The sequence below is a fragment of the Schistocerca serialis genome, chromosome 3, assembly GCF_023864345.2.
Source record: "Schistocerca serialis cubense isolate TAMUIC-IGC-003099 chromosome 3, iqSchSeri2.2, whole genome shotgun sequence".
In the NCBI taxonomy this organism is placed as follows: domain Eukaryota; kingdom Metazoa; phylum Arthropoda; class Insecta; order Orthoptera; family Acrididae; genus Schistocerca; species Schistocerca serialis.
The window spans coordinates 1008916942-1008935867 of record NC_064640.1 but is presented as its reverse complement, the minus strand read 5'-3'; the positions used below and the strand labels follow the sequence as shown (position 1 = coordinate 1008935867).

The 18926-nt window shown below is 36.4% G+C and overlaps 1 protein-coding gene across 2 annotated transcripts in view; it reads right to left on the bottom strand.

Annotated features, from left to right (window-relative positions):
• Nucleotides 1-13675: 13675 nt before the first annotated feature.
• The window catches only part of LOC126471462 (delta-aminolevulinic acid dehydratase), a 57436-nt gene continuing 52185 nt past the window's right edge, over nucleotides 13676-18926 (bottom strand). For both annotated transcript variants that reach the window (XM_050099655.1, XM_050099654.1), the window contains exon 8: nucleotides 13676-13870. In XM_050099655.1, the coding sequence (XP_049955612.1) occupies nucleotides 13800-13870 (71 nt within the window). In that variant the 3' untranslated portion in view covers nucleotides 13676-13799. The remainder of the gene's footprint in view (nucleotides 13871-18926) is intronic.

Genomic DNA, 18926 nt, shown 5'->3' with positions numbered 1-18926 from the left:
TGGGAATTTTTTCCCCACTCATTTGCTTTAACTTACACTTGTTAACATTTGGAGCAAGATGCCATTCATACACAAACTACAAGTCACCTCTTATCCTCCTACCCATTTAATGACAACATCTTTCCAAACACCACAGCCGTAAATTGCTACTCACCATCTGTCAGATAATTTTTGTGTATAGATAACAATACCAGTTTTATCACACTTCCCTGGTGCACTCTTGTTGATGCCCTTGTCTCTGGTGAACAGTTGCCATTGAGCAAACATATGGGTTTTATTACTTAAGAAGTCTTTCAGCACTCACATATCTGGGAACCTATTCCATATGCTTGTACTGTCATTAACAGTCTTCAGTGGGACACCTTGTCAAATGCTTTCCAGATATCTGGGAATACGCAATCTGTCTGTCACTCTTCATCCATGGTTCGCAGATTATTATGTGAGAAAAGAGCAAGCTAAGTTTTGCACAAGTGATGCATTCTAAATCCGTGTTTATTTGTGGACAAAAGCTGTCCTGTTTGAAGGAAATTTATTATACTCGCACTCAAAATATGTTTACGAATACTGTAGCAAAACAATGTTGTCGATACTGATCTGTAATTTTGTGTGTGTATTCTTTTATCCTTCTTATAAAAAGGAGTCACCTACACTTTTTTCCAGTCACTTGGTATGACTGTGCTGGGAGAGAGATGAATCATAAATGCAAGCTAAGTAAATCACCAATACCATAGAGCATGCTCTTGATAACTCAATTGGGGTTTCGTTTGGTCCTGGTGACATTTGTTTCCAACTACTTCAGCTGCTTCTCTATGCCCAGGGTGCCTATTGCTGTGCCCTTCATACAAGAGAGTTTGTGACCGTCAACTGTTTGTGTGTTTGTCCTCTCCTCCTGTGTGTGTGTGTGTGTGTGTGTGATCTTAAATGTGAAATTTAAAACTTCAGCTTTCCTTTTGCTGTCTTCTATTGCCACATCAGCCTGGAAAACATGACCTGCGCACAAGAAGAATATCACTAATTGTAAATTTTTTTGTACCTGCATTATTTATCAGTTACAGTCATTCCATTATATTGTTGCTGACTGCCATCTGGAGATGTGAGACTGTATGAGCTTGTGATTGTCCACAAATGTTGTCTATATGTATTTGTTTTCATTACACAATAAAAAATATATGTAGCAGTTAATCTATGCTATTTATGAAAAAAAGTGACATCAATTTAAGTTATTGCCAGAATCGTCATCATTTTCTAGAGTCATTAATTCCATTAGTTATGAGGTCAAAGCACTGATGACAAAGTTTGGTGTACTGCAAACCCTGCCTGCATCAAAGCACAAGACAGGGTCTACACATTACTTGGCATCATAATGTGATAACGGAACCACACTGAAGTTCTGTTAATTTCCTGTGGATAACAATCAATTTCAAACAGTCTTGGTATAATCAAATTGAGAAATGGTATGTAAAACGAGTAAAGGCATATTTTCTGAGGAAATAATGCCTCTGTTAGGATCCCTGTGCTCAAAGTAGCATACAGTCATACAGCATATGACAACATACTGTGGTGCCACCAATAGGGTGCAATCTATGTTTTTAAGCCACAAAAAGCACAGTGTTAATAACACACAACATGGCACCCAGAGCTCATTGTGGACCCATCTTTTAAAAAAACTTCAAATTATAACGCTGCCACAATTTATTCCATAGTTTGTGATGCCTGTCAAGGGAAACTATCACAGCTACCAATAGTATGATATGTGCTACAAGTACAATACAGTAATTAACATGACCTACTAAAATAACATAGAAGTGTTTTCTGTACTAACTGATTAAACTCTTCAATGTTATACTTCAGTTTACTGGAGAACCACCACTTCTAATAGAGAAATTCCAAATTTTGGAATTGTGGGCTTATGAAGCACATGGATTTTCAGTTGAGGCAAAGACAGTGATGTGACTGAAAATATATACTGATGAAATTTAGGAATTGTGAGCATTAGAATAATCCATACAATACTTCAACAATTGTTAATTTGTTGTATTGTTTATACCAATAGTGTATTTGCACTTTAAATGCCTCTGATAATCTTCGATGTTTCTATAAAGAGAAAAATTCATTCATTCATTCAAAAAACCCACCATTTCTTGTTTTTTCTTTCAAATTTTTTATTTTCAGTACCAAGTAAACCTTGGCAAGTTCAAGTGTAGATCTCATGTTTATATGGATAAGAACCTACTTGTTCTTCAGTTCAGATTTAAAGTGCTCGAGTCATCTAATGAAATCAGTCTCTCATATTGTTGTCAATGAGATCTGGAGCCAAGTCTGTAAAAAAGTAACTTGGGGTGGTACTTAGTTCACTGACGTGTTCCATGAAAGATAGTTGATTAAAGATTTATGTAAAACCTACAGGGTATTTATAATTAAACTTTTGCTAGTTAAGAGGACCTCCATGGTAAAAAAAAATGATTGTAATCCAATGAAACTTTGTGAAAACATTTTTAAGGACATGTGGAAGAGAAATAAGCAATAAACTACTGAGAGAAACCCATTTTTATTTCCACATAGGAGGGTAGCATCTATTAATGGTGTACCATGTTTACATTCCAGGTTACAAACATTGCTCAGTGTCACGACAGCCTGGAAGTTTGTACGGATACCATTTCCAAATTGTTCACAGCATTTTTTGAATGGTGGACCATGGAATGTTCTACTGTCATGACACAGCTTGGGTACTGATTGGAGGTCACACAATCTGTGGCACAATTGGCTATTGGCCTCTCCCAGGATTAATTCCCAAATAGCCAGTTAATTCTAACTTCTGAATCCTGTTCTTCAACCCCGGTGCAGAAAGAGGACCTCTGCATATTCCTTTAACGTGTTCATTCCTTTCCTCCAGTCCATGTTCTCCTGCTATTTTTCCTTCTTTTCTACTATTGAATTCCAGTCTCACATCACAACATTTTCGTCTCCCTTAAATGAACAGTTTATTTCATCTCATACTTTTTCCAATTTCTTCCTCATCTGCAAAATTAGTAATCATGTACACTTTTACTATTGTGGTAGGTAGTCGATTTGTCTATGTTGACTACGATAATCCATTCACTACTGTACACATGGTAGGTTACTTGCAATTTCATTTCCTTGTTCTTTTTTAGATCTATTCCCGTATTTGGTTTTGTGTTGATAATACTGTACTCACAAACCAGACATTCTGTCCTTTCTACCACCATACTTTAACAGTTCCCTCTACACCTAACCTCAACCTACCTTTTTCTCTTTTCAAGTTCCGTAACATAGCTACATGATTAAGGGATCTGACATTTCACCCACTGACCTATACAACACCAAATCCATTTTATTTCTGTAAATTTCCCCCACGACACCACCCTTTTGTAATTCCAATCTTGAGAATTCTCCAACAGCTTCTGCAATCTCTTTAGACCACTGATGCATAGTTTTTCAAGTATAATGACCCTAAGAGAACGTAACTGTCTTCTGCTGCAAGTATAATCATCTTGGAGATCTTCCAAACAATATCAAATCCCAGTTCCTCAGTCAACTTTTGAAACAACTCTGAAGACAAAAGGTAGCCAACATACTCTACTGATCATTGTTAAGAAGAGAGAGGCTATTAGAAAACAGCCCCAGTCACAGTGTTCATCAAGGACAATCCACTGCAACAGGAGGAAAAAGAGGACAGTGGGAGCTCGACAACAGATTGTGAGGTCTATGTGAAAGTATGTACTGTGAGCTGTGCTGCTTAAATGCATTGGTTCTCCAACACTAAAAAGGAAACGGTCCAGTCCGGCATTTCGAAATCTGCCCTGGAAATTTTTATACAGGATGAATACACCAAAAGAGACACAATGTCAAAATTTTAGCTGCTAAGAAACACAAAGTATTTTTAAAAAAGTTGAAAATTGCCAAACTGGTGGCTCACCTGATGGCTGGAGAAATGTATACCCGTGCTGTAGCTGTTGCAGATAGGGAATACACAACAAGGCGGGCACATATCCTTGGTTGAGGGCACACTGATTGTAGTTTCTCTTACACAAGTGTTCACAGTTGCCATTCGCTCGAATTTGCAACTCATTTAATATCCATAATAATTAGCAGTTGGCTTTGAGGTATTGCTAAATGTTACCGATGGAAATAAAACTGAATTAATTTTCTTTGTGATTTCTTCATATATGCTTCCTAATAGTATCTGTGTGTGCATATTCCAGAGTTTCACAGTAATGTGGAATCTAATTAATTTTTTTAACCTTGGAAAAATAGAATATGAAGAACGTGGTGTGCCATCAAAATCACCTCGTGTTATTCATTAGTTAATTTCTTGGACATTCATTCAAATGCTGTTGACATTTTGTTAGAAATTATTGAAATACAAATATTAGAAGACACAGGAAATAACTCTGATTCTGTGAATTTTGTTCAAACGATGATTGTTGAGCTAATTAAAAATCTAGAACAAAAATAACTTACCTTCCAAGCCTAGAGAAAACATTGCATAATAGCTTTCAGTGACAAAGAAAAAGCTGTCAGTTTTTTTGTTAAATGAAGGGGGAAGAAAATGCTTGAAGTTAAGTAGTGTGCAAAGCTAGTTTCATTTCATAAAATCTGAACACGAATCGTTTAACTGGAAGATAGATTTATATGAAGTACGAAAAATGCACCAAAATGAAACTCGAAAAAGTGTGAAATAACAACTATTTGAAAGATTTAGAACTACTTGTGAGAACCTGTGCACTGTTACCCACAGAGATCTATGAGATTGGGCACTCTGAATTACACGTGAGATGAACATTATGGATTTACAGGCTTCTTCAAGCTCGGTAAACACATTCAGGAAATTATATATGAAAAGAAAGACACAAAATTACAAAGTGTATCTCAAGAGGTCGTCAACAGGTAACTGTATCTGTATTCAGGAACCTCAAGGCAAATTAGGACCAATAATTAAAAAATAGCCTTTAGTTGCAAAAATCTTAACTGATGTCGCAAAATCTGGAAAAATGGGAGAGAATAATTTTCTGTGTTCCATCCAAAACACCTTCTTACCAGTTGTAGAAATTAATCTGTTGTTTTTGTTGGACTCTTCACCTGGTCAGCATAACAGCTTTGTCTTTAGAAAGATGACAAAAAGACTGTTAATGTAATTCAGATTCCACCCAGAAATAATAGTGGAATTCAGCCTCCTGATAAAAAAGCATTTTTCAGAAAATGCTATTGAAAATGTGCACACAATATGAAAATGTAGAAGCTGTTGATCTCAGTGGTATAGGATGTAGATTTCACACTAAACATGGACTACACTTAAATGGGCTAAAGGGGCAGCTTGTGGTGGAAAATATAAGCAGACATATTGTCAAGAAATGGGGGACTAGCCATACAATATTGAAGAAAACAGATCCACCTTCCCATTTTCTCCGTTCACCAAAACTTCAAACATCTCCCTCTTATGCAGAAGTGGTCCACAGCTCACTGAAAAACAAGATTCAGACTCCAACAACTCAAAAGACGACTTCAGGCTCCCATACAAATATTTTTATGGACAAATCCTTACCAAGCAAGAATGAGGTTAGTGAAGTAATAAAAACGTCTTTAGGGATCTGTAATATTAACATAAAAAAAATCAGTATTGGTAATCAAATTGCAGCAACAAAGGTCTTTCTGTTTGCCATCAAAATATTCAGTCAATACGAAACAACATTTTATATGTAGAGATTTCACTGAATACGGAACTCTACTTCATCAATGTTCTATGCATTACAGAGCACTGGCTAAATATTGACCAAATTGCCTTTGTCTATACCAAGGCACATACTAGCAAATTATTTCTGTAGAAACAGTTATAAAAATGGATGTACTGTAATTTTCATCAAGCAAGGTCTAAAATATAAATCTATTAATGAGTTTCAGCATCTCAACACAAAATGGGACTTTGAGCTGGCACTCATCGAAGTCAGTGAGGCATATCAGTTGTAGCTTGTATTTATCACTCCCCAAATGGAAATCTGAGTCATTCCTAAATAAGCTTAAATATGTGCTAAACAGAAGCCGTCTAGAAAAGAAATCAGTAGTGCTGTGTAGGGACTTCAACAGGTTTTCTTGGAACCAGCAGAAGAGAAGAGCTATTCCTCAATCTCGCAGATACTTTCAACTTAAAACAGGCTATGACAACCCGACCAAGAGCCACAAAAACTACCCTGGATCAGATATTTGTGGATACAAACTGTACTGCAAAATGTATAAGCACAAGACTTAGTGACCATGAAGCTCAAATTGTTACCCTCCAAAGATACTTGTCCACAGCTCATGGTCAAACAACCACCACCACCACCACCACCACAAGCTACCTGCTGTCCACCCAGAACTAGAAAAGACCTGTGACAGCAAGAAGTTTCAACACATATAATATTGAAACCTTCAATTCCCTACTATCAGGAGAAAGGTGGGAATAAATTTACAAATATGACACCAATAAAAAGTTCAACAAATTCTCTAGAATCTTCAGTGATTGCATCCTTCCTCAAAATATACGTAATAAGAGACACTACTCCAAAAGCAAAGATATGGATAACAACAGGCATCAAAATCTCAAGTATGAAGAAAAGAGAATTACTCATATACAGAAAAAACAATAACAACTAGATTCAGAAATATCTTCAAATCTGCAAAAGAGTTACATGCCAGAGGGGTAAAAACCTGATAAGGTCATAGCAGGGTCAGAAAATAAAATGCAAACAGTATGAAAAGTAATATACAGAAGGAAGTCAATAAAGTGTCCCCTAAAATGGAAAATACCACTCTGAACCATGAGAACAAGAGTGTAACTGATCCCCAACACATTTCAAATCTTTTCAGGTGTTACTATGTAGATATCACAAATAATTTAATAGTCAGTGACAAAAAGGATGCTAGAAAGAAACAGAAAACCAAAGTGCGGACATGTTTGTCTTCAATCTATGTTTGCCGAACAACTCCAGACGAAATTATTTGTGCTGCATCAACTTTTAAGAAAAATGTCATTAGGAATTGACAGTATTCCTGATTGTATCATAAGGCAATGTATTACAAGCATTTCTCTGGCTCTTGCAGATATTATCAAGTCATCTTTTCTGACAGGCACATTTCCAGACTGTTTAAAAATTGCTAAAGTGGTCCCTGTTCATAAGAAAGGAGACAAATCAAATATAGAAAACTATGGACCAGTTGCCTTACTATCGGCTTTAGTAAAATCATACAAAAAGTAATGTTTAATAGGTTAATGACATTTTTAAAAGAAAAAATTCTCACTGATACTCAGCATGTATTTAGGAAAAATAAATGAACAACTAGTGCCACCTATGATGTTATACACAATGCCTTGCAAACACTGGACAAAAATGTGCCCCTGGAATTTTTTTAGGTTTAAATAAAGCCCTTAACATACTGGAGCACAACATACTGTTGGACAAACTCCAAGTATATGGGCATTACAGGAATTGCACTAAAACGGTTCACATTGTACCTGACATTGACAAACAGGAAACAGAAAATACAAATAAAACATGAACTAAAGGAAAATACTAGGCTATGTTTCTCTAATGCAGAAATTCTAAAAAAACGAGTCCCTCTGGTACCCATTCTTGGGCCAATCCTCATTCTCCCACACAGAAACAATTTAGACCTAAAAATGGTTCAAATGGCTCTGAGCACTATGGGACTTAACATCTATGGTCATCAGTCCCCTAGAACTTAGAACTACTTAAACCTAACTAACCTAAGGACATCACACAACACCCAGCCATCACGAGGCAGAGAAAATCCCTGACCCCGCCGGGAATCGAACCCGGGAACCCGGGCGTGGGAAGCGAGAACGCTACCGCACGACCACGAGCTGCGGGCAATTTAGACCTAAACATTGAGTTACAAACAAATACTTTTTTTGCAGATGACACAAGCATCCTGATTATAGGAAACACATCAAGTCAGCTTCAAGCAATTGTAAATAAAACTACAGCACAGCTAAACAGGTGGTTTGAAGGGAATAAACTACTGAAAGACATACAAAAAAATCCTAAATTTCTATTTAAAAGGTGATTCAAACAATCTTTAACAAAATTTCATCTTCTATTGAAACAAAGTTTCTAGGCATATTGCTTCAAAATAACTTCAAGTAGCATGCACATAGACACAAAACAAATGGAACAGTAAATAAAATATGTTATAGTCTACAGATACTCTCTGTTAAAGCAAGTTTTATCACTGTCTGAATTACCTACATTGCTCAATTCCATAGCATCCTACTGTACAGAATTATATTCTGGGGTAAGACCATCTAGTTCACTCATTTTCCTAACCCAGAAAAGAACTTTAACAGCAATGCAACATGCTCGACAAACAAATTCTCACAAACCCCTCTTTTAAAAGTTGTCTGTCCTCCCTCTTCCCTGTATGTACATAGTTGAAATGTGTAAGTATGTTAGAAAGAATTTAAAAGACAAATGAAAATTTTAACACCCATGAGCATGACAAAAGACAAAAGGTAAAACTACATCTTCAGTCAGTAAGGACATCAACCTACAAAACTTCCACAATAAACAGTGATATATTAATTTATAATAGTCTTCCACATCATATCATCATTCATACTCTTTTATAAAACCATAAGGATGTTCTTATTAGATGATTGCGTCTATTCAATAGCAGAATTTTTAGAACATTTGAAATAAAAGACTGGAAACAAGACAATGCAGCTGCTGCAAGTAGCACACGCTCTTTTGTGGATCAAGTTAAAATTTATGTATCTACTGAGATAATACTGTATTTCTACTGTGTTGTGTTGTGTTTGTTCTGTGTTCTACAATTTGGAAAGATGTTTTTGATGACTGAAAAAAATTGTCAAACAATATAATTTCCAATACCTCTTTGTTATTTCAGATTCATCAGTGGTTCAGTATTGTTCAACTTCAGTCATTTCTGCAATGTCAATCTGCATCACCACATGTCACAAATTTGATCAAGTATGCCTGGTATGTAGCAACTATGCAGAACAATTGTCACAACCATTTCTTACACCAGTTCAGTTCCATATAATTGAAACTAGTAATTACTGTGATGTTCCTCAATGAATTAATATTTCGTTAGTTGTGCCTAGTCTATGGAAAACATTTGTTTTCATCACCCAGTAGACAATGGACATTTTTGTGGTTATTACAGGGAGTAAACAAGGAACTGTTTCATAGTTAGTAAAATATACATTATTCAAAAATCATAAGAACTGTGCTACAGGAACTGTTATAAGATACTTAATGTCAACAAATGAAAGTCCCAATTGATGGAAGCCATCTGTAGTGTAACATCATACACTGCCTTTATTTTGTTTTCTCTGCTAATAACTTGTGTAAGAAATACACTTGCAACTGTTTAACTGTCAATATGAACTGCAAGTTATTCAAAACACTAATGATTTGAGATATGTTTGGTATGGTTTAAGTGCTTCAAGTTTGTGTGTATGCAATGTGGACTTCACACTACATTGCATTATGTTCTTATTTCATGGCTGCATCTGCTTATTTGCCAATCCGCACTAGGAAGGAAGGGCTGTACAAACCACTGTTATAAGCAGTTCTTTGTATGGCAAAAGTGAGCAGCTTTAATACTATATCTTTAAACATTTGCAGTGCACCTTAGCAACTAAAATGTTGACAGTGCATTTTTTCATTGTATTCTCTCTGTGTGAAAAATTTCTGGATAGGTTTTGACATTTCAGACTGGACCATTCCCCTGTACTCAGAGAGAAGTTGAGCTCTGTTGTTAATCATCTACTGGACTTGTTTGTGCAGCACCAGAGCAGGTTGTGTACATTGAAGTCTCCCGATAGTTGAAAAAGGTGGAAGCAACTGGTCCACTGTTTGAACTAATTCTGGTAAATGTCTTGTGAGAAACTGATGTTGCATATTGTTACGAGTTTCTTATCAATACATGTTTTTATAGTATTAATGAATTCCTTTCAGAGGAGTAGAATACTTTTGTTTGCACAAATAGTATTTATATGTACTTGTAACCTATATATATTTTTGTTTACAATTTTTTGAACAAAGTTATGAGAGGAAGTGCAAAATATGTACACAATCCAACACAAATCCTTGTATTTGTCCATGGAGAATAAATATATTGGTACATAAACTGCAACTGGTTCTGATCAGTGTCTAGAAGAAAATTTCACGTTAGACAGGAGCCTACCAGTGTGCAGACATATCTACAGAGCTTGTAGTTTCTAATGGGAGAATGGTGATCTGGAAACTGTCTCCTGTAATACAACAAAGTCAACACGACAGGTTGCAGTCAGTCAGTTTAATTCTGGTAAGTGACAATAGTAGCTACTAAAGTTCCAGTGTAGTGTTGGCACTGTTTTGGCATGTGGTCATTTGGATGAAACTGGGGAGAATATAGACTCTGGGAATATTTTATGGGCATTTTTATGCAACCTACATTGGAAGTGCAAAATTTGTTTGTTTCCTGGTTGTCAGGTGGGGTAAGGTTGGAATTAGGTGATGGCCCACTGAGGCAAATTTCAACTTGTGATTTTTCATTTTATTCTGGTATGGCACAGGCTCATAGGACACTACTTCTGCCTTATGCTCAGGGACAGAAGATGTGCACATTGATTTGCATCCTGCAGACTGTGGCTCTTTTAGTCAGTTTGCCAGTCCACGTACATCTCTGCCACAAGCACTCGGCTGCCCACAGGCGGGCACTGGATGTGCAACACAGTGATATGAGGCATCCCTCCCCAGACAATCCACACTTCTATTAAATTTGGAAAAATACTGTGGTTCCACACTGAAGGGAACTACTGATGCTTTAAACTGAAAGACGTGTTGTGGTATTTTAGCCAAATCATAATGCCAACTTTGGGAGCCAGTTTTGGGTGAGAGAATCCTCATGTCTAGTCGCCTTTTATGAGAGGCAAGAGTTACCACAGATTTATTGTAACCTTCAACTTCACAGGGAGATCTACTGCAGAGTGGAAGTTCCATTCCATCAAACAAAATTTTAAGAGCCTTCTGCCAGCTAGCTACCATTATGGTGAAGCCTTTCAATACATCTGAGAGAGAGAGAGAGAGAGACAGAGAGAGAGAAGGTAGGTCCAGAAAGTTAAGAGTACTGAACCTCTGATGCTCAAAGCGATTTCTTTTCTGATAAAGTTGGCAGCACTGGACTCAAAGACAAGGTGTTGGTAATAGAATGCATGTATATTTGTCTCAGTCAACTGGAAACTTTTGTTGTAATGTCGTGTTGAACTGAATGTGTGTATTCCAAATTCCACCAGCTAAGAGGTGAGGCACATAAACCCATTTCTTCTTACCAAGAGAAATGCACTGTGTAATGGGACACCCTTTTCTAACATTACCTTTATTTTTATAGAAATAACCTATTCCATTTATACTATCTATTCTTGTATAGGTGAACATTATCTCAATTGTTTAAATAAAAGAATTTCATATAATTTTATATACAATGTATTATATTTCAGGCTAAAATGTATAAAAAGAAATTAATTTGGCAGTACTATGTATGTACTCTTCTTTTAGAAATATTTGAAATTACAAAATATCGGGCATACTTAAAATTCATATTATTAATTGCACAATCTAACACTAATAATTAAATTTATTTCTGGATTAATTTATACGATAATGATATAACTTGGTTATGATTCTTCTTTCGTCAAAAAATTTTGTAAGCTCTTTTAATTTGTAAACTCTTTGGAATATTGTGAGTACTGCAGAATATGAGGAGTAGTGGGCATGCCTCTGATGGAAACAGAAGTATTTATATTGAAGTGTTGGCAGAAGAGCCAACACTGTGTTGCTAGAGGAGGTCGAAATGCACGCGTTTAATTACACGCTGACTGGCGTGAGGTCTGGAACAGTTAAGGGAATTAATAGTAGCAAATAAAGTACGTAGTTGATATAATACTTAACTTTAATCCACAATTTGTGTACATTGCTCTTGACAGTACATGTTATAATCTCAATATCAAATGCTATGGCGCCTTGCTAGGTCGTAGCAAATGACATAGCTGAAGGCTATGCTAACTATCGTCTCGGCAAATGAGAGCGTAGTTGTCAGTGATCCATCTCTGGCTAAGTCGGCTGTACAACTGGGGCGAGTGCCAGGACGTCTCTCTAGACCTGCCGTGTGGTGGCGCTCGGTCTGCAATCACTGACAGTGGTGACACGCGGGTCCGACATATACTAACGGACCGTGCCCGATTTAAAGGCTACCACCTAGCAAGTGTGGTGTCTGGCGGTGGCACCACATATATGATCGACACTAACAATGTAATTTGTAATATTAAGTGGAAATTGTAAAAACAGTGTGATATTTAATAAACTGACAAAAAACAAAATTCAAGAAATATACACGCAAATCTTCATCAGTTATTTAGTCACGTTAAATCAAAATTTCAGTTGCCAGAATGTACCCCTACACGCAAAAACTGGAGCCAACAATAACAATAGAAAATGAGGATAAATAAAAAGGTTTTCTTTTGTATATCTTAAGTCTCTCTAAGCTTTTGAAAATAGTGAAGAGAGAAAGAATTTTAATGGTTATAAGTGTGAGGGTAAGATTACAACTGTTCCAAATTTTTTACTAAATGAAAAATGTTTATGGGAATAGTGTGATTAAGCATACAGAAGTGCACGTGGGGTGTGTAGTTTACAGCAAACAGAATGAATGTTCATGATGAACACAAGAGCCAGTGTTCCTCATCATGACTCGTGAGATGGTGATGTTTCTTATTGATTTTTTGCTCCTTGTGGAAACAATTACTGCTGAAAGGTACTGTGAAGCCCTAAAGAAACTACAGAGGTAAGTACAGGACATAAGGGAAATTTTAAGGAAGGGCGTATGCTTCCTGCCTGACAATGCGAGTCCCTGCAGAGCCAGTACCGCAAATGTAACTCTTTGATTCATCCGGTTGGGACATCAACCACTCTGATCACAGCCGTAATCTGGCACCTCCAGAAAGTCATCTTTTGAGTTCTCTGAATATGTTTATGGGTGGAAAAAGGTTTTTCACTGACAATAATATCCACAGGGCCATCAAACAAACTGTCAAAGAACCCGTCATCAGAAAGGTCATCCCTCAGCTCAAAAAGTGCACTGAGAACAAAAATGACATAACTCTAAAAGTAATATTTGAAGTACATCTGTAAATTATAAATTACTCTTTAATTTATTGCCATTTTGAGTTTTAAACAACCGAGTACTCAATTTCTGGACATACCTCATACCATGGTTGACAGGGATGGAAATTGAGAACTTGTAACATTGCAGCATGTCAGCAATCATGCATAATTTAATGATTGTAAAGAATTCGCCTCGATTGCAAATAGAAACTGGATGTTGACCTAGGTTTTGGCATGGTACACGCGTACCATTTATTTTAAATTTTATGCGAGTCTTTTGCCCTTTTGAGTGTTCTCTATTAATGTTGGACCATGCCTCTTTAGGCAGTTTGTAGTTTTGGTGCGTTCCGAAGAAGGCGTGGTTATCCATGTCGAAACCTAGGTCAACATCCGGTTTCTATTTGCAATTGAGGCAGATTCTTTATAATCATTACAATAATGGAAATCATCTAGTGACAATAGTTTTCAACATAATTAATCAAATGCTCTGGTAACAACTTTTAAAATTCTTTAATAATCCAACACAATATAAAAACCGATTATCATAATGACAAAAATACCAAGTACCATACCAAAAAACATTCTTGTCTAATCCGACTATTTTTATATACTTTTTTAGTATTTGGACTTGGGAGCCAGCCAGTCCAATATTAATGGTGTGAAGTATGTGATTATACAATCAGCACCTAAAACAATTTAAAAAAATATTAGTTTAACAGAAGTAATAACAGAAACAATATATAGGCCTACTACAGAGACCTGTGAAACACCACAGTTCTACGCAAGTTCTATCCCAGTCCGCAACTAATGTCCCTTATGCCACGAGGCATACTGGTACTGGTACATGGGCATATCCTAAGGGAATCCCATAGTCCATCCAAAGAAACTGTAAGTTAATAGTTAATAGTAGGATAAATAACACTATAAGATTTCAGTTTTTTTATGGAACATTTTTTTATAATATGAATACTTAACACCATATCAACATACTGCTAAAAATTTAATTTTGTCACTGGGAGAAAATCTAGTAATCGTGATTGTGATAATATAAGGAAATGACAAATACATTGATCAGCCAAAGCATTATGACCACTGCCCACCTTGAGATTGAATGCTAACAGGTGGCACTGTGGACACATGATCCAGTAAAGGAAATATATAAGTGGAGCAGATGCAAATGGTGAATCATTCTAGTGACAAAATGATGCACAAAAGGGAAAATCCACTAAAATAAGTGACTCTGACAAAAGGCCAATTGTTATTGTCCGGCACCTGAGAACAAGCACCTCGGAAACTGCAAAACTGGTTAGCTGTTTACATGCATCTACGGAAAGTTGTTGAAGGATGATGAAACCACAAGTAGCCAACAAGGTGTTTGACATCCACATCTCATTACAGAATGAGGAGGTAGGACACTTGGCCACTCTGTGAAGCAGGATAAGCAGCAATCTGTGACAGATCTGTTGACACAGGAAAATGCTTGTGCAAGCACACCATATTGGCCTAAAGACATCGTCAGTTACAACTGCAGTGGGCACCAGATCATCCAGATTGGACCACGGATCAATGGCAATGTATCACCTGGTTTGATGACTCACATTTCTTGTTACACTAGGTCAATGGTCGTGTCCAGACACATGGCCATCCAGATGAATGCCTGCTCGATGCTTGCACTGCACCACTGATGCAGGGCATTGGGGGCAGTATTACACTATGGGCGACATTCACCTGGACTTCCATGATACTTGTGGTAGTACTCAAAGGCACCGTGATAGCTGTGGACTACACGAACATTATTGCATAATGCCTGTAACCCTCCATGCTTGATGTCTTCCCCAATGGCGATAGGATTTTCCAGCAGGATAACTGTAAACGTCGCAAGACTGGATTATGCTAAGGTGGTCTGAGGAGCCCTACAGAGAAATCACATTTGTGTCTGTCACCACATTTGTCAGATCTGAATCTGATCAAACACATCTGGGTCACTATGAGGTGCCATTTCTGTGCCCAAAAACCACCAGTTTGTAATTTATGGGAATTGTGTGACCTGTGTGTAGACATCTGGTACCACATAACTTCAGAAACCTACCAGGGACTTGCTGAATTCATGCCCTGCAGAATCGCTATTGTACTGCATGCTATTTAATGAGTGATCATAATATCTTATTTCATCAGTAGTGTCGGGCTTACTCTACTTAAGAACACTGTAAATTTAGTCTTCTAGGTAAGGAAGAAAATTACAAGATTACTTTGGAAGGCTGCAGCTGTTTCAGTATCTTTATCATTACAAATACATACTACATGGTAGAATCACACATTATTCCATTAGTGTAAGAGTCTAACATCAGCCCACACACACACACACACACACACACACACACACACACACACACACACACACACACACACACACACACACACACACCAAAGATGTCGCAATAATTTCACTTGTCATTTAAAAACAAACATTAAGAACTCCAGGTTGGAATATCAACAATATTAGGGAAAGGATAGACTGTTTCTCACCATAAAGATGACCCACTGAGCTGCAGACCAGCATGTAACATGGGTAATAGTATTTTCATTGAGCACATCTGCAACTCAACAGGTCATCTTTATGGTGAGTAGCAAGCTATCTTTTTTCCTAATATTGCTGTTCATTTTCATTAATTTTGACAAAATTATAACAAACTACTAATTACTGCATTTCCTAGTTGCAGTAACACTTCACTTTTGTTTGATTAAAATGTTGTGTAGTATTTTCAACACTGCATGGGAGAAAACTATCCCTTGCACTAGTTTTCAATTATAAACTCCTTTGAAAAAAGGTTCTTCTTCAATGTGCAGTTGTATCATGGTTACAATACCACATAAAAATTCTATAAAGTTCAAAGAACACCATGTGGCCACTGGTATAGGAACTAGGCCTAAGCACAATGAGAAACTCAGACAGGAGAGTACTGCAAATGTTAGAATAAGGAAAGGTTCTCATAAAAGTATAATTAAAAATAATGTAAGTATATTTCATCAAAATATTGGGAGTTTAAAGAATAAAATAGATGAGATTCTGGTTTGTTTAGAAGATTTAGAAGCTGAGGATGAAATAGAAATACTATGCCTGTCTAAGCATCACATTGTTACTGATATGGATAAGGTAAATGTAAGTGGATATAAGCTCTCTGCACATGTAATTAGAGAAAATATGGAGAAAGGAGGAGTTGCCATATATGTCAAAAGTTATCATTGTACAAAAAGTATAGAAATAAAAAAGTTTTGTGTAGAGAAAAATATAGAAGCATGTGCCTGTGGGCTTAAATTAAATAAAGGCACATTTATAATTGTAACTGTATATAGGTCCCCAGTGGGAAATTTTCATCTATTTCTGAAAAATTTGGACTCCTTGTTGTGCTATCTGTCATACAGGGGGAAGCAAATTATTATTTGTGGGGACTTCAATGTAGATTCTCTGAAAGAGGGTAATAGGAAAAATGACCTTGAAGTATTACTCGGTTCTTTCAATTTGACACCCGTTATTGATTTTCCTACTCGGGTGGTAAAGGATAGCAGCTCACTGATAGATAACTTCTTTATAGACCAAGATAAGTTTAACCAGATAAATGCTCAGCCTGTTGAGAATGTTCTTTCTGATCATGGTGCACAGCTGGTTACAATATATGACATAGCTCCATTCAGCAGTACTAAACAGTCCTCCAAAGTAGTACGTTCATTCAACGATTTAACAATTGCAAATTTCCGGGAAAGCCTACAGCTGGGATGAGGTGTACCGTGAACCTGATGCCAATTTAAAATATAATTTATTTCATGACACTTTTGTAAATGCATTTGAAAACTGCTTCCCCAAGAAAATAGTTAAATATACTCTTAAGAAACCATGTAACAAACCATGGCTTACTAAGGGTATAAAAATATCTTGTAACCGGAAAAGGGAAATGTATCTGACAGCAAGAAAGAGTAGTGACCCAGAAACTATCAAACATTATAAAAACTACTGTGCTATATTAAGAAAAGTTGTTAAAAAATCCAGAAGTATGTGTATCATGTCTGAAATCAGCAACTCTGATAATAAAATTAAAACAATTTGGAATATTATTAAAAGAGAAACAGGTCAACCAAGAGCACAGGAAGACAGTATTACCATCAAATTGAATGAAAACTTTACAAACAAAAAGTCAGAAGTTGAAAATATTTTTAATAATCATTTTCTAAATGTTGTGGATATAGTAGGATCCAGGTGTTCATTAGAAGATGCTAGGCAGTTGATGGAAGAGGCCATACCTATGCAATTTGATACAATTGAAATCTCACCCACTTCTCCCTCTGAAATTAGGAATATAATAAACTAGCTTAAAAGCAAAAACTTACATGGAATTGATGGCATTTCCAGCAAAATACTAAAAGCTTGTTCTCAACAGATAAGTAAGATTCTCAGCCACCTGTGTAATAGCTCCCTGGAACAGCGCATTTTCCCTGATAGACTGAAATATGCTATTGTTATACCTTTGCATAAAAACGGGGGTAGATCTGATGTCAACAATTACCGTCCAATCTCCCTTCTAACCGCTTTATCCAAAATTTTTGAGAAAGTAATGTATTCAAGAGTAGCTTCACATATCTGTAAAAATGAAGTACTAACAAAATGCCAGTTTGGTTTCCAGAAAGGTTTTTCAACAGAAAATGCCATATATGCTTTCACCAATCAAATTTTGAATGATCTGAATAACCGGACACTACCCATTGGGATTTTTTGTGCTCTCGCAAAGGCTTTTGGTTGTGTAAATCATGAAATTCTGCTAGACAAGCTCAAGTATTGTGGCATGAGTGGGACAGTGCACAAATGGTTTAATTCGTACATAACTGGAAGAGTGCAGAAAGTTTAAATAAGCAGTTCTCATAATATGCAAAGATCAGCACATTCCTCAAACTAGGGAACTATCAAGAATGGGGTTCCACAAGGGTCGGTCTTGGGTCCTTTGTTGTTCTTAATATATATTAATGACTTGCCATTCTATATTCATGAAGAGGCAAATTTAGTTCTCTTTGCTAATGATACAAGTATAGTAATCACACCTGACAAACAAGAATTAACTGATGAAATTGTCAATAATGTCTTTCAGAAAATTACTAAGTGGTTCCTTGTAAACGGATTCTCACTGAATTTTGATAAGACACAGTACATACATTTCCGTACAGTAAATGGTATGACACCACTAATAAATATAGACCTTAATCAGAAGCATATAGCTAAGGTAGAATATTCAAAATTTTTAGGTGTGTCCATTGATGAGAGATTAAATTGGAAGAAACACATTGATGATCTGCTGAAACGTTTGAGTTCAGCTACTTATGCAATAAGGGTCATTGCAAATTTTGGTGATAAACATCTTAGTAAATTAGCTTACTACACCTATTTTCACTCATTGCTTGCATATGGCATCATATTTTGGGGTAATTCATCACTGCGGAATAAAGTATTTATTGCACAAAAGCGTGTAATCAGAATAATAGCTGTAGTCCAGCCAAGATCATCCTGCAGACATTTATTTAAGGATCTAGGGATATTCACAGTAGCTTCTCAGTATATATACTCTCTTATGAAATTTGTTATTAACAACCAAACCCAATTCAAAAGTAATAGCAGTGTGCATAACTACAATACTAGGAGAAAGAATGATCTTCACTATTCAAGATTAAATCTAACTTTGGCACAGAAATGGGTGAATT